The sequence below is a fragment of the Bison bison genome, unplaced genomic scaffold (assembly GCF_000754665.1).
Source record: "Bison bison bison isolate TAMUID 2011002044 unplaced genomic scaffold, Bison_UMD1.0 scf7180017864072, whole genome shotgun sequence".
NCBI lineage: Eukaryota > Metazoa > Chordata > Mammalia > Artiodactyla > Bovidae > Bison > Bison bison.
The window spans coordinates 5,971,916-5,985,522 of NW_011494644.1; the positions used below are offsets into that span (position 1 = coordinate 5,971,916).

Below are 13,607 nucleotides of genomic sequence, written 5' to 3' on the forward strand. Positions count from 1 at the left end.
TGTCCCCTAGTAGAAACAATAGTAGTCAAACACTGTACATTGTAAATGTCTTCTACTTCTTTTGCTAAATGTATTCCAAAGTATTCATTTTAATACTACTGTGAATGAAATTTTCTTAATTTGATTTTCATATTGTTCCTTGTGTTAGAAACACACTTGATTTTTGTATGATTCTCTTGTACCTCTTGAACGTCTAAATTCAGTTCTAGTTTGTGTGTGTCTGTCTGTGTGTGTCTATATGTATGCTGGAGAACTGAGTTCGATTCCTGGGTTAGGAAAATCCCCTGGAGAAGGAAATGGCAACCCACTGGAGTATTCTTGCCTGAAGAATCCCATGGACAGAGGAGCCTGGCAGGCTACAGTCCATGGGGTCGCGTGAGTCAGACATGACTTAGCACTGTCTTTCTTTTCTTTTGTCTTTCTGTGTGTGTGTGATTTGTCCACATACAGAATCATGAAAAAATGAAAAATTTTCCTTTTTCTCTCCAGGTTAGATGTCTTTCTTTTTTCCATCTACTAAATGTGCTGGTTAGAATCTTCAGTGCAGTGTTGAACAGAAGTGGCAACAGACATCCTTTTAAGGATCTGTCTTTAGCATCCAGTCTTTAACCATGAAGTACGATGCTAGTTGTACGTTTTTCATAGTTGCCCTTTTTTTAAGTCAAGGAAGTTTCGTTCTGTTCCTATTTTTCCATCAGTATGTTAAAATATTGTATTTTATAAATTGTGTGGTTTTATTTTATTCATATGATGTATAAGTATACAACAGTAGTTTTTTGGATGGTAAACCAATCTTGCATTCCTGGGATAAATTCTACTTGGTCATGGGGTATAACAATTTTATATGTTACCAGCTTTGCTTTGCTAACATTTTGTTGAGGATTTTCATGTCTATGTTCATGGGGGAAGTTAGCCAGTAATATCATTTTGTGATCTTCGTCTAATTTTGGTTTAAGGATATCACTGGTCTCATAGAATGATCCACACAGAAGGATGTGATCCTTCCTTCTCCATTTTCTGAGTTTGTAAAGATTATAACGTCTCTTCTTTAAATAGCTGACAGAACTCAAAGTGAAGCCATCTGGGCCTGGACTTTTCTTTGTGGGAATATTTTAAATTATTAATTCAACTTCTTTACTTGTTATAGATCTATTAAGATTTTGTTTCTTCTTAAATCAGTTGGTATGTTGAGAAATTCTACAAATTTGTCCATTTCATCTAATCTGTGAAATTTTTTGGCAAAAAATTGTAACATTCCTTTATAATCCTTTTTAACTTCTGTAGAATTGGTAGTAATTGCCCCTCTTTATTTCTTGATTTTGGCAATATTTGTCTTTTTTTCCCTTGGTGGTCTATCTAGCTAAAGTTTGTTGATTTTATTAAAGTCTGTTAATTTTATTTTTCCAGAAATCAAGGAGAAACTAAAGACCCTCTTGATGAGGGTGAAAGAGGAGAGTGAAAAAGCTGGCTTAAAACTCAACATTTAAAAATCTAAGATCATGGCATCCAGTCCCATTACTTCATGGCAAACAGATGGGGAAAAATGAAAACAGTGACAGATTTTATTTTCTTGGGCTCCAAAATCAATGCAGATAGTGACTACAGTCATGAAATTAAAAGACGATTGCTCCTTGGAAGAATAGCTATGAAAAACCTAGACAGTGTATTAAAAAGCAGAGACACCACTTTGCCAGAAAAGGTCCATATAGTCAAAGCTATGGTTTTCCCAGTAGTCATGTAGTGAATGTGAGAGTTGGACCATGATGAAGGCTGAGTGCTGAAGAATTGATGCTTTCGAATGTGATGCTGTAAAAGACTGCTGAGAGTCCCTTGGACTGCAAGGAGATCAAACTAGTCAATCCTAAAGGAAATCAACCCTGAATATTCACTGGAAGGACTGGTGCTGAAGCTGAAGCTCCAGTATTTTGGCCAACTGATGGGAAGAGCTGACTCATTGGAAGACATTGATGCTGGGAAAAATTGAGGGTAGAAGGGCGACAGAGGATGAGATGGTTAGAAGGCATCATGGACTCGACGGACATGAGTTTGAGCAAATTCCAGGAGATGGTGAAGGCCAGGGGAGCCCAGCACGTGGCAGTTCATGGGGTCTCAGTGAGCAATGTGAACCACCACCACCTTGCTTCAGACTTCTACTCCCTCCCCTCTCTGCGGAGCTGCTGTTACCACAGACAGTATGTTTCTTTGTTATAAACACAAGACATTTTTTATTATTGTTTTGTGCAATTGTCTTTTAATTCAAAGTACCTTCACCAGTATTTTTTGCTTCTTCATGTAGACTTACTGTTCACTTCACTTCAGCCTGAAGAACTTTAAGAAAGCTTTTTTCACAAGACAAATCTGCTTGCATCAAATTATCTGCCTTTAGTTGGGTATATCTTTATTATACCTTCATTTCTGAAAGACAGTAATGCTGGATAGAGAATTCTTTCCTACTCAGACCATTGAATATGTCATCCCACTGCCTTCTCTATTGTTTCCAGTGAGAAGTCAGCTCTTAATCTATTATGAGCTTATTGTATGTGGTAAGTCATTTTTCTCCAAAGGCTTTCACAATTTTATCTTTGGCTTTTAAGTTTGGCTACATTTTGTCTAGGTCTGGGTTTCTTTGACTTTATCCTACTTGAAGCTTGTTGAGTTTTATGTATGTGTAATGTTTTTCAGCAAATTTGGGAAGGCTTTGGATATTATTTCTTCAACCAACTTTTCTGCCCCTTTTTCTCGCTTGTCCTTTGGGGACTCCCATTATGTATATGTTGGTGTGTATTTGGTCACCATACACCTAATTGTGTCTCACAGATCTCTGCAGCTGTATATATCTTTCTTGTTTTTTTCTGTTATTCAGATTGGGTAACTTCTATTGACCTATCTTGAGGCTCACTGAGTGTTCTTAGGAATGAAGTCACTCATGGCAGGACAAGATTGAAGACATCTAGGTACCTGACCCGGAGAAGGCAATGGCACCCCACTCCAGTACTCTTGCCTGGAGAGTCCCATGGACGGAGGAGCCTGGTAGGCTGCTAAGAGTCAGACATGACTGAGCAACTTCACTTTCACTTTTCACTTTCATGCACTGGAGAAGGAAATGGCAACACACTCCAGTGTTCTTGCCTGGGGAATACCAGGGACTGGGGAGCCTGGTGGGCTGCCATCTATGGGGTCGCACAGAGTCGGACACGACTGAAGTGACTTAGCAGCAGCAGGTACCTGACCATGGACTGCACACCAGTCCTAGGTCCACTACCTTTGCGGTTCTTGAATTTGCAAGTGGTATGGATTGAATTGTGTCTCCCCCCACCCCCACCCCCCAGGAGAGGTACAAATCCTAACCCCTAGTCCTTCCAAATGTGACTTTAATTGGCAGTGGTGTCATTGCAGATGTAACTAGTTAAGATGAGATCATACGAAGTGGGGTGAGTCCTTAATCCAGTAAGATCGGTATCCTTACAGGACCGTCGTGGGAGACACACACACGGAGAACACAAAGTGACCATGAAGGCAGAGACTGCAGTGATGCAGCTACAAGCTAGGGAGGGCCAAAGACTGTCACAGACCCCAGGATTCTCCTACTGGTTTCAGGAAGAGCATGGTCCTCATTTTAGATTTCTAGCCTCCAGAACTGCCAGACAATAAATTTCTGTTAAGTCATCCAACTTTGTTCAAGAGTGTCGGGAATCTAATAGAGAGATCTAAATATTGCTTAAGCCGCTGTGAAGTTTTTTTGATTTCCTGCAGCTGACCCTAATCTTAATATAGAGATGGTCAGCTTTTATTAAATGCAATCTTTTTTGCTGTCTCTGAAAATATTAGGTTATTAGTATCCTTAGCAAAATTTCATTGGTTTCCATTAGAGCAGGAGAGGTTTTGAAATGAATATAGTGACAAAATGGAAGTAACCACAAGTTAAGGTAGTAAATTAAAAAAAGAGAAATCTTAGATGAGGCGATTTGAGGTGAAATGCAGGAGACACTAGAGACTCCAGTTTGATCCCTGGGTCGGGAAGATCCCTTGAGTAGGAAATGGCAACCTGCTCCAGTTTTTTGACTGGAAAATTCCATGGACAGAGGACCCTAGCAGGCTACAGTCCATGGGGTCACAAGGAGTCGGATGCGACTGAGCGCACACACACACATTTAAAGGGTAACTATCAGGTCTGGTATTTTGTTGACTTTATTGAATAGTCACCAAAAACTATGAAGTAGATTTTTAACATTTTTATCATTTGGAATATAAAAACTGAGGCCTAGCTGTTAAGCAACTTGCCCAAGATGGCAAGAAACTACAAACTGAACCTGACTCCAAAACCCATCCTTTTTTCACTCCCCCATGCAAGGGAGAGCTGCAGGGCGGACTTTAGCAGTCTTTGTTGTTCGGTCGTGTCTACTTGCGACCCCATGGACTGCAGCATACCAGGCTTCCTGTCCTTCACTATCTCCCGGAGTTTGCTCAGACTCATGTCCATTGAGTTGGTGATGTCATCCAACCATCTCAACCTCTGTTGCCCACAGGAATGGGGTCAGTGGAAGGGAGAGGCTGGAGGTACACGGAAGTGATCAGGAAGTTCACGTGCCAGTTTTAATACAAAGCACTTTTAACATGTGATTGATTCCATCTGCTGTCAGAAGAGAGGCGAGCAGGGGCTACTCTTTTTTTCTGTTCAGCAGTTCATGCTGATAATGGCAATATCACCAAGTCATCTATTGTTTACTAGCTCTGTCCTCCACTATCTCCCAGAGTTTGCTCAAATTCATGTCCCTTGAGTCAGTGATGCTATCTAACCATCTCATCCTCTGCCACCTGCTTCTTCTTTTGCCATCAAGTTACATTAAACAACAAAAAAGCAAAGTATGGACAGTTCGTTTGCTTAAAAATGTCTAGAATATCTCCAAGGAACTAGTATCTCTTAGAAGGACTGGTGGGAAGACTTTCCACCTTCTGTTTGAATTCTGAAAAGCTAACATTGAGAATTAAAAATAAATTGCACCTAGGTGTGGCCTAGGTGAGCTCATGTTACTAAATAGCCAATAGGATGTGAATTAAAATGTCACATAAAACTTCCAGGAAACCTTAAGAATGTCAGAAGTTTTCCTTTATTCCTTCCTCCCCCCACTCCCTTTCTGTTGCCTAGAACTTCAGCAGCTAAAGCTCATAACATAATGTCGAGTACATCCTTGGGTGGTGGACTTAGCACTGGTTGGAGCTTAGGTCCCTAATGACTTTGTGATGCTTATACCACTGTGGACTAAGGATGTCGCTTGCCACTTCCATAAACAAAGGATGTTGCAGTGATAAAGCCATCAACCACTGCAGCTGCCCCTATGGTATACCCTGAGGGGAATTCTGAGTTGAAAAGAAAAAAAAAAACACAGGATACTGGTCCTCAAGATGTGTATCAGGAATTATTTCAGAGTCCAGACTCTGGCACCTTTCCCATACATAGAAAAGCACTAAAATCATTAACTTGAGACATCTGCTTTTGTGATTAGAAGTAATCTCTTGATGTACATGGAGGGGAAGGGTGTTTTTGGTTTTGCAGCAGAAACTCCTACATATCCTGGCTCTTAGCTTAGCAACATGTGGGTTTCTGCTCACTGGCTTAATTGCTGCAGGGCATGTGGGATCCTCCTAGACCAGGGATCAATCTGCTTTTCCCTACATTGAAAGGATGATTCTTAACCACTGGACCACCAGGGAAGCCCTCTGGATTTCTTTTAAATAGGAAAACAAGCCTCTGTGTTTAAGCCACTGTAGTTATTTCCTTATTAAACATGATGCTAGTAGTTTGATTCTATTAGGAATAAACAATGAATGAGAGAAAATGCCATTTCTTCATCTACTCAGATGATCAAATAGTCCATTTGCATTATTAATGTGGCTAACTGCATTCCCAAAGGCTCTACAAAGTGTATTCTTTCAATATGCCACTAGCTTTAAAGTTAGTATTTTGGTTATGCACTCAAAAAACAAGAATAAACTAATAACAGTTATCTGTTTCAGATTTTGGAGACAGGATTATAAATTTTAATTTTTTCTAATTTTTGAAATTTTTATTGAAACATGCACAATTTATGAGGCAAAGTTCAAGGAATTTTTTTTTAACAGTGTGTACAAGTCCATCCTAAACTCCCTAACTACCCCTTCCCCCATACCCCTTGCCTGCAATCATAACTTTGTTCTTTGAGTCTCAGGGTTGTAAAGTTTAGAATTACATAGCCTTGTTTACAAAATTTGAGTGAGTATTTCATAGGAAGTGTGTTCATTAGTTTCTGAGTATATTGTTATGGCTTTCTGCTTTTGGCTAGATTTAGGCATGTGGTTTCCAATATTTTTATCTATCCTTGATATTTACTGCATCTCAGTATTAATTTGAACCCTGCCAAAATTTTAAATATTTGCTTACATTTATTTCATGAGGTAAATTTCAGGTATGGGAACTTCACTGGCAGTGAAGATCCAGTGGTTGAGACTCCAAGCTTACACTGCAGGAAGCACAGGTTCAATCCCTGGTTAGGGAACTAAGATCCCACGTACCACGCTGCAGCAAAAAAACAAAAAGTTATGGATAAGTCAAGTCTGTTCATGTACTAGAAACCAGAGGGACAAACATACAGTAAATGAAATGAGTCTTAGCTTACTACCATGCAGGATTGGAGTCACTTCATGTATAACAACTCACTTCTCAAAACAATCCTGTTGTGTTCTTTACAAGGAAGGAAGCAGAAGAGGACAAATTACTTGTCCCAGGTCACATGGCTAGAGGCAGTACATGAAGCTCAAGAACAGAATTACAACTAAGGGGTGATTAAATTACTTTAAACTGTTGGGGCTTCAGAAGACCTCAAACTTTAAAAACCTATGTTATCTGGAGCCTGAACACCACAGTAGGTTTTTCAATTTCTAAAGTAATAGTATTACCCCTCACTTTAGTTCAGTCGCTCAGTTGTGTCTGACTCTGTGACTCCATGGACTGCAGCATGCCACCATGCAGCATATATTTATGTATGTATGTATTTTCAACATGTATATATTTTGTAATGTTATGTATGTATTTTCAACAGTATGAAAAGTATTACCTCTAGCCATGGGATAATGTATTCAAGAATAAAAGTCAAAGCAGCAGAATGTTTACACATTTTTAGATGCACACTTCCTCAGAGGGAACAGGGTATACCCGGGAACACGCTGGGCAAGGGGCAGAAGGCCTGGAGTTTTTCATGCCAGCTGAAAGTGAAAATGTGGCGAACTCTTGGACTTCGGGCTCATCCTACTTCATCTACTTGACTCCGCTTCTTCCCAGTGAGAGGTCAGGTGTTCCCTCTTAAAAAATACAACACAAATCGTGGCCAGCACTCTATTGTGTGTGTTCTTAGTATAAAAACCAAACAAACTAGTTGACAGAATTCTATATTCTGTATTTGGGGGTTGAGTAAGCACCTTCTGTATTAGATATATTTAAAGAATTTGTGATTTATAAACACTTTGCTGCTGCTGCTAAGTTGCTTCAGTCGTGTCCGACTCTGTGCGACCCCATAGACGGCAGCCCACCAGGCTCCCCTGTCCCTGGGATTCTCCAGGCAAGAACACTGGAGTGGGCTGCCATTTCCTTCTCCAGTGCATGAAAGTGAAAAGTGAAAGTGAATTTGCTCAGTCGTGTCTGACTCCTAGCAACCCCATGGACTGCAGCCTACCAGGCTCCTCCATCCATGGGATTTTCCAGGCAAGAGTATTGGAGTGGGGTGCCATTGCCTTCTCCATAAACACTTTAGTAAATACTATTTGTATGAGAATATCACCTTTGCTTTCAACCTTTCATGTTTGATCTCTTAATCTACATTATCTCATTTTTAATGAGTAGTATTCATGTGTTTGGTCTTAAGTTTTTTATCCTTCTTTCAATCTTTACTATCTCCACAGCCCATCTCCCCTCCCAGAGTGGCTTGCAGATGGAGCAGCATTTTAGCCCAAACTTAAATTCATTGGAGATAAAAGGAGTTAACTGCAGGTGGTAGTCAGATTATGAGAAAACATGGCATTGTGAAGGGACTTTCCTGTGGCTCTGGCAGTGTGCTCTATTCTTGACAGATGATGCCAGAAGGGTAGGGAGCACACAGTTACAGAGGGCACTGAATGCCCCAAGTAAGCAACTTGAATTCAGCTGCACACACTTTTAGAGCACTGACCACCCATTTGGAATTTTTCAGCAGGGATCAGGTATCCAGATCAGAAATCTGATGGTGGCCAACGATAATGCATAATGGCTCAGAGGAGAACTGAGAGGCAGGCTACTGTAGTGCCAAAAAAAAAAAAGCTAAACCAAGGTGGTGACAATGCAGCGGGGAGGCCAAAATGTGGTACTATTTAGAAATAGACTAGACGAGGGGACCTCCCTGACGGTCCAGTGGTTAAGACCTTCCCCTCCAATGCACTGGGCACAGGTTCGATCCCTGGTCAGGGATCTAAGATCCTGCATGCTGTATGGTGTGGCCAAACAAATTTTTTAAAAAAGAAACAGACCAGATGAGAAAACAGTACTGAAGGAATGGAGATGAAGCAGGAATCAAGGATCCATGAAGGCTTAGAAAGGTGCTTTCAAATAAATGAACAGAGAGAAAGAGAGGGAGGCGGCTGTGTTCCATTTTAAGCACTTGGAGGCAACAGTGGGAACCTCCAGATGAAGACATCCACTAGGCGGCCTGAAACATGGACCTGAGGTCAGCAAGAAGTCTACCACCCGCCTAGTGGTGAACTGCCCAGAATGCTCAGAAGAGCCCTCAGGACTAAATCCTCTGCAAACACATTTAAAGGAAAGACTAAAAGAACAGTCAGAGATAGGCCGAGAGACAGGGATGAGCAGGATCCTGGGAGGAGGAGTTCAGGAGAGGGGAAACACGGGGTCATCAGTGCCAAACCTCCGCCAGACACATGATGGGTCTCCCAACAGCACCTAGTCAACTACCAGTTGAGTGAATAAAGGGTAAGGGCTATGTCTTAAGTGGTCACTGAACTTCAGAATTAGAAGGCACTGCTGGCCACTTTCAGGACACCCACCCCCCACCCCCTTGCCCTGTCCAACTCCACCCAAGCAGAGAACCACTGGCAAGCTGTCTCCTAGGCAACAGATGTATGTTCAGAGATTCTACCTTTTAACTCTGGGATAAAGGTCTTTTCATGTTGTCAGTCTCATTTACCCATTTTGGATGGAAGTTCTTCATAGCCAGGCATCGTCTTTACAATAGGCATTATAGAAGACCTTATGAAATAAACTTGAGCCTATAAAGGCTCTAAAGACTATCTGAACATAAGACTTTAGAGTCAAATGAATCTTATGAGTTATGACAAATGAAGAAATCACCCCATCACTTACCTGTTTTGAGTTTTCACATCAAGCATACCTTGATTTTTTTTTACAGCTCCCATCCGCAACAGTCTTGGCAGATTTTCAGTTATATGCAGGAAGTAAAAGATCAGACTACAAAGCACCCAATTTTGTGACAAAGAGCCCCCCCAAAAGCCATGCAGTTTCTGAAGTGGAATCCTGCCCAGACAGGTGAGCTGCTCAGATCTCATATCCTACATCGGGCCATCTCAGCCAGGCTTAGCTCTCTCCACTCATCAGGCCAAGCATGACTTGGAAAACACGCACAAATGCCTAGCACCTAGTAGGTGCTAAGGAATAACTGCAACAAGCCTGGAATTTTCTGTTCACACCATGACAAAAATGTAACAAAAATCCGTCTCTTTCAGCTTCATTCAGATCTTCAGGGCTTCTCTTCCCTGAAAGAGTTCTTAAGGTTCCACATTCTTCAGGAAGTCTTCCTCACTTCAACAGACGAGCAATCCCTTCTAGCCTATCATCTCCAAATGCAACAGGCATTGCATCTCCTACTTACTCAAAACTCCACAAAGTATATTTGTTACACAGGTATTTATTCAATGACTTTCTAGATTTAGTCACCACTTGAATCATTGCTAAACTGTTTTCGTATCTCATTTGCATCACAGTTCTTCACCGTGGATTGTGAAGTCGACAGGCCAGGGTGAACCTGTCAGTTATGACCTACAACGACTGGCACTGTGTCACCTTCAAAGAGTTCCGGGTAAATGGTTGCAGAGAAAGAGGAGGAGGATGGAGATGAGGGTCCTGAGGAAGGGTCCAGACAGGCTGCCCAGCCCATGGAACCTGAGGCCTGAATAAGGCCTGGGATCTGCTTTCCCCTCTGCCCTGCAGGGTCTGTCTACGGGCGATTCTAAGGCACAGTGGTAAAGGACATGACTGGCCCACCAAGCGCGGTCCTCTGGTCCAGTGGCAACCCCTCGCCTAGGACACAGTGCAACAAGCGTTCCATTCAGAAGGTCTTCCGGGACACATGCAAGCAGCATTTGCTAATGGAAATGGAGACGAGGTCCTTCTTGGAAGAGAGCATCCCAGAAGACACTCTGCCCCAAGAACCACCAGGTCCCTTATGGGTCCCTGAGAACAGCAGCCTGGGAGCAACCAAGACTTTCAGAGGCTGACAAGGCACAGAGTGGATGAATGAAAAGGTAATAATACATGGAAAACAACAGTGACAACTTTGGCTTATAAAACCTCCAACCTGAGGCAGGGACATCAGTGTCCACCAACGTGCAAAACCAGACATGACCGCAGCAGATGGTTATCAGAAATGTTTTAGCATTTCCCACACTGCCTTGATCCCTCCCCTTGAGCCCCCTGGCAACACACACACACACACACACACACACACACACATCTGCAGAATAAGTCGGAGGCTGGCATCCAGAGCCTGATGTCAGGACAGAACTCTTGGCACTCTGCACTAAATCACCATGATCAGTCCTATCTAGACAGCAAAAGGAACATTAGCCTAAGCGTGAACGGCAAGCTCTGTCCTGGGAGGAGTCAGGCTGCACCCAAGACTGCCAGGTCCGGAAAGTCTTTCACTTCTCCTACTTCGCTGAAAGGCTGTCCACCCTGGTTGAATGTCAGCTTATACCGTAACCGGATGGGCTCCTGGGCAAAGATAAAAGACCTTAAATTAGTGAGGAGTGACAGGGAGATGGGCCCAGAGTCAAAGCCTTTACCCACTCAGCAGTCAGCAAGTAACAGTATGTGTATGTTAACTCCACCCAAGTTAGGTATGCCTGGGTGACAGGCATACCCTGGCCTCGACCCTCTGGGACTATAAACACGGGGGAGCCAGGAAGACACCCTGGGTGTCTTCCCACACTTTAGCAGCCATGAGGTGGAGACCAGCTAAGACGACAGGCTGGCCTTACCTTTCCAGAGGATTCCATGGAGCTAGAGAGTGTGTGGACCACTCCCTTGGTCCACAGCTATGACAATCTGGTCACAGATCTTCCAATCAGCCCCAAAGGAAAACAGACTCCAGCAAGGGACATTCCACCAGCATCCCAACCAAACTAAGACCTCAATACAGTTCTCTCCACCTGCCAGGCTGTCTACCTGGAGTTCAAGGGCCCCCATTTCCCTGCTAGCACAGATACCAGAACGTACTTTGGTGGATTGTCCAGCAGCAGCATCTGAGAGATCACAGCTGGAGGCGTCAAAGGACTGAAAGCAGGAAGCTTAGAACTGGACGCCGGCTGCAGTTTCACTCTCATTGACTATCGGGGGGAGAAATCCAACATATAACTCATGCCTAACAAACGACAGCTTTAATAAGGAAGATCTGGTGAACAGGAGAGCTTGGCCTCCACCCCACCAATGGCTGAAAGAATCTGGAAGACCCTCCCACCCCACCCATACAGAAAGTGTATCTGTAGTTGTGTGGTCAAAGGTCAGCTTCTGAGATGGCAGCACATGAAGAAAGACCGCACATCCTGCACTGAATTCTAACTCTGCCTCTCACTAGCTCTGTGACTCTGGGCAAAATACTTAACCTTTCTGAACCCTGGACTGATAATTTGTAAGACAGAGATAATGAGAGTCGATGCCCTACAAAATTACCATGAATGTTAGAAAGTGCATAGTTTGGGGCGTCCCTGGTGGCTGAGTGGTAAAGAATCCCCCTGCCATTGCAGTGCCAATGCAGGGAACAACTAAGCCCATTTGCCACAACTACTGAGCCCGTGCTCTAGAGCCCCAGCTCCACAACAGGAGAAGCCACAGTAATGAGAAGCCCGAACACTGCAGCTGGAGAGCAGACCCTGCCAGCCTGGATGGAAGGGCAGTTTAGAGGAGAATGGACACGTGCGTGTGTACGGCTGAGTCCCTTCGCTGTTCACGTGAAACTAGCACAACACTGTTGCGCCGCTGTACCCCAATACAAAATAAACAGTTACAAGGAAGAACAGTCCCCACTTGTTGCAACTGGAGAAGGCCCGCGTGGAGCAACCAAGACCCACTGCAGCCATAAATAAATTTAAAAATAATAACAAAATAAAAATAAGTAAACCTTAAAGAAAAAGAAAAGCAAATGCAGAGTTTTATTTTTGTCTGCCTTGAATCCTTCCTTTCAGGACAGGCCCCTTGCCCATTTCTTGTGAGTCTAGTTTGGCTGTTAACCTGTGGGGACTGACTTCCCTTGACAAAGGGATGTAATATCCTACTTGGCCAGAGTACCTCACATCCCGGAACATGAGTTACTGGCCCAAGGTATACTAGTAACATCAACAAGGCCGGTCCCAGCCCTTTGTTGGGTAATCCATATGCAATGCCTCATGCCAGCGGGCAGTTTATTTTGAGATAAAAAGAGTTAAAGCCCACGTAACTGCAGCTGCTGGTGGCCGTTTTCCTGCTTTGTGGAGACTGTCTGTGAGAGAACAGGCTCCAGAAGGTAAGAACAAAGTCAAGAGAGGGAAAGTGACAGGCTCTTAAGGAACTGTTTACGAACCTACCCGAATCTAGCCATCTGTGAAGATACACATTCAGGAATCCCCAGTTAACTGAGCCAACAAAATTCCCGTTTTATCTTCATCTACTTTAAGTGAAGATTCTGACCTTTCCATCTCATAGATAATGTCCCCAAAAAGGACCTGATGCTCAAAAACGACAGCCTTTATTGAAGAATTCCATGGAGCGGGCTAGCCGCTAACTCACCTTTGGCACAGCCACTTGAAACATGATGTCCCAGACAGGCTGGGTGGCCGTGCTCATCATGGTCAACAGGAGCACCTGCACCTCTGGGTGGCCGGGGGCTCCAGTCTGAGAAAAGTGGAGCAGAATTCTGAATCCATTCCGGTCATACACGATAAGAGGCGGCAGGCTGCCTGGCAGAGAAGGACCCAACCAAGAGGATTAGTGCTAATGCAAACTCCCCTGAAGAGCAGCCATGCTTGAAAGAGACGTGCATCTGTCACCAAGTCCTCCTCTCCTCCACTCAGCACAGCTCCTGGGCTCAACCCTCTGCACCACCATAACCCAAGTCCTCATTAGCTCCAGCGGACTCCTGTGACATTCCAAACTGATCTCTCCCTGCCACCCGACCATGCATTACCAGTTAAAAAAAAAAAATTAAAAAATAACTTTTTTTGAGCAAGAAATGATTATGATTAAAATAACATATGGGGACTTCCCTGGTGGTCCAGTGGCTAAGAGTCCATGCTCCCAATGCGGGAGGTGTGGGTTC

At 43.4% G+C, this 13,607-nt stretch overlaps 1 protein-coding gene across 3 annotated transcripts in view; it reads right to left on the reverse strand.

Moving 5' to 3' along the window:
* Positions 1–9,928: 9,928 nt before the first annotated feature.
* Positions 9,929–13,607, reverse strand: part of GGA2 (golgi-associated, gamma adaptin ear containing, ARF binding protein 2) — a 37,149-nt gene continuing 33,470 nt past the window's right edge. For 2 of the 3 annotated variants that reach the window (XM_010837202.1, XM_010837201.1), the window contains 3 exons: positions 13,079–13,248; positions 11,534–11,643; positions 9,929–11,029 (listed from right to left, as the gene is read on the reverse strand). In XM_010837202.1, coding sequence (XP_010835504.1) covers positions 11,002–11,029; positions 11,534–11,643; positions 13,079–13,248 — 308 coding nt within the window. In that variant the 3' untranslated portion in view covers positions 9,929–11,001. Of the gene's footprint in view, positions 11,030–11,529; positions 11,644–13,078; positions 13,249–13,607 lie in introns of all 3 variants that reach the window. The other variant, XM_010837203.1, reaches the window with a different exon arrangement.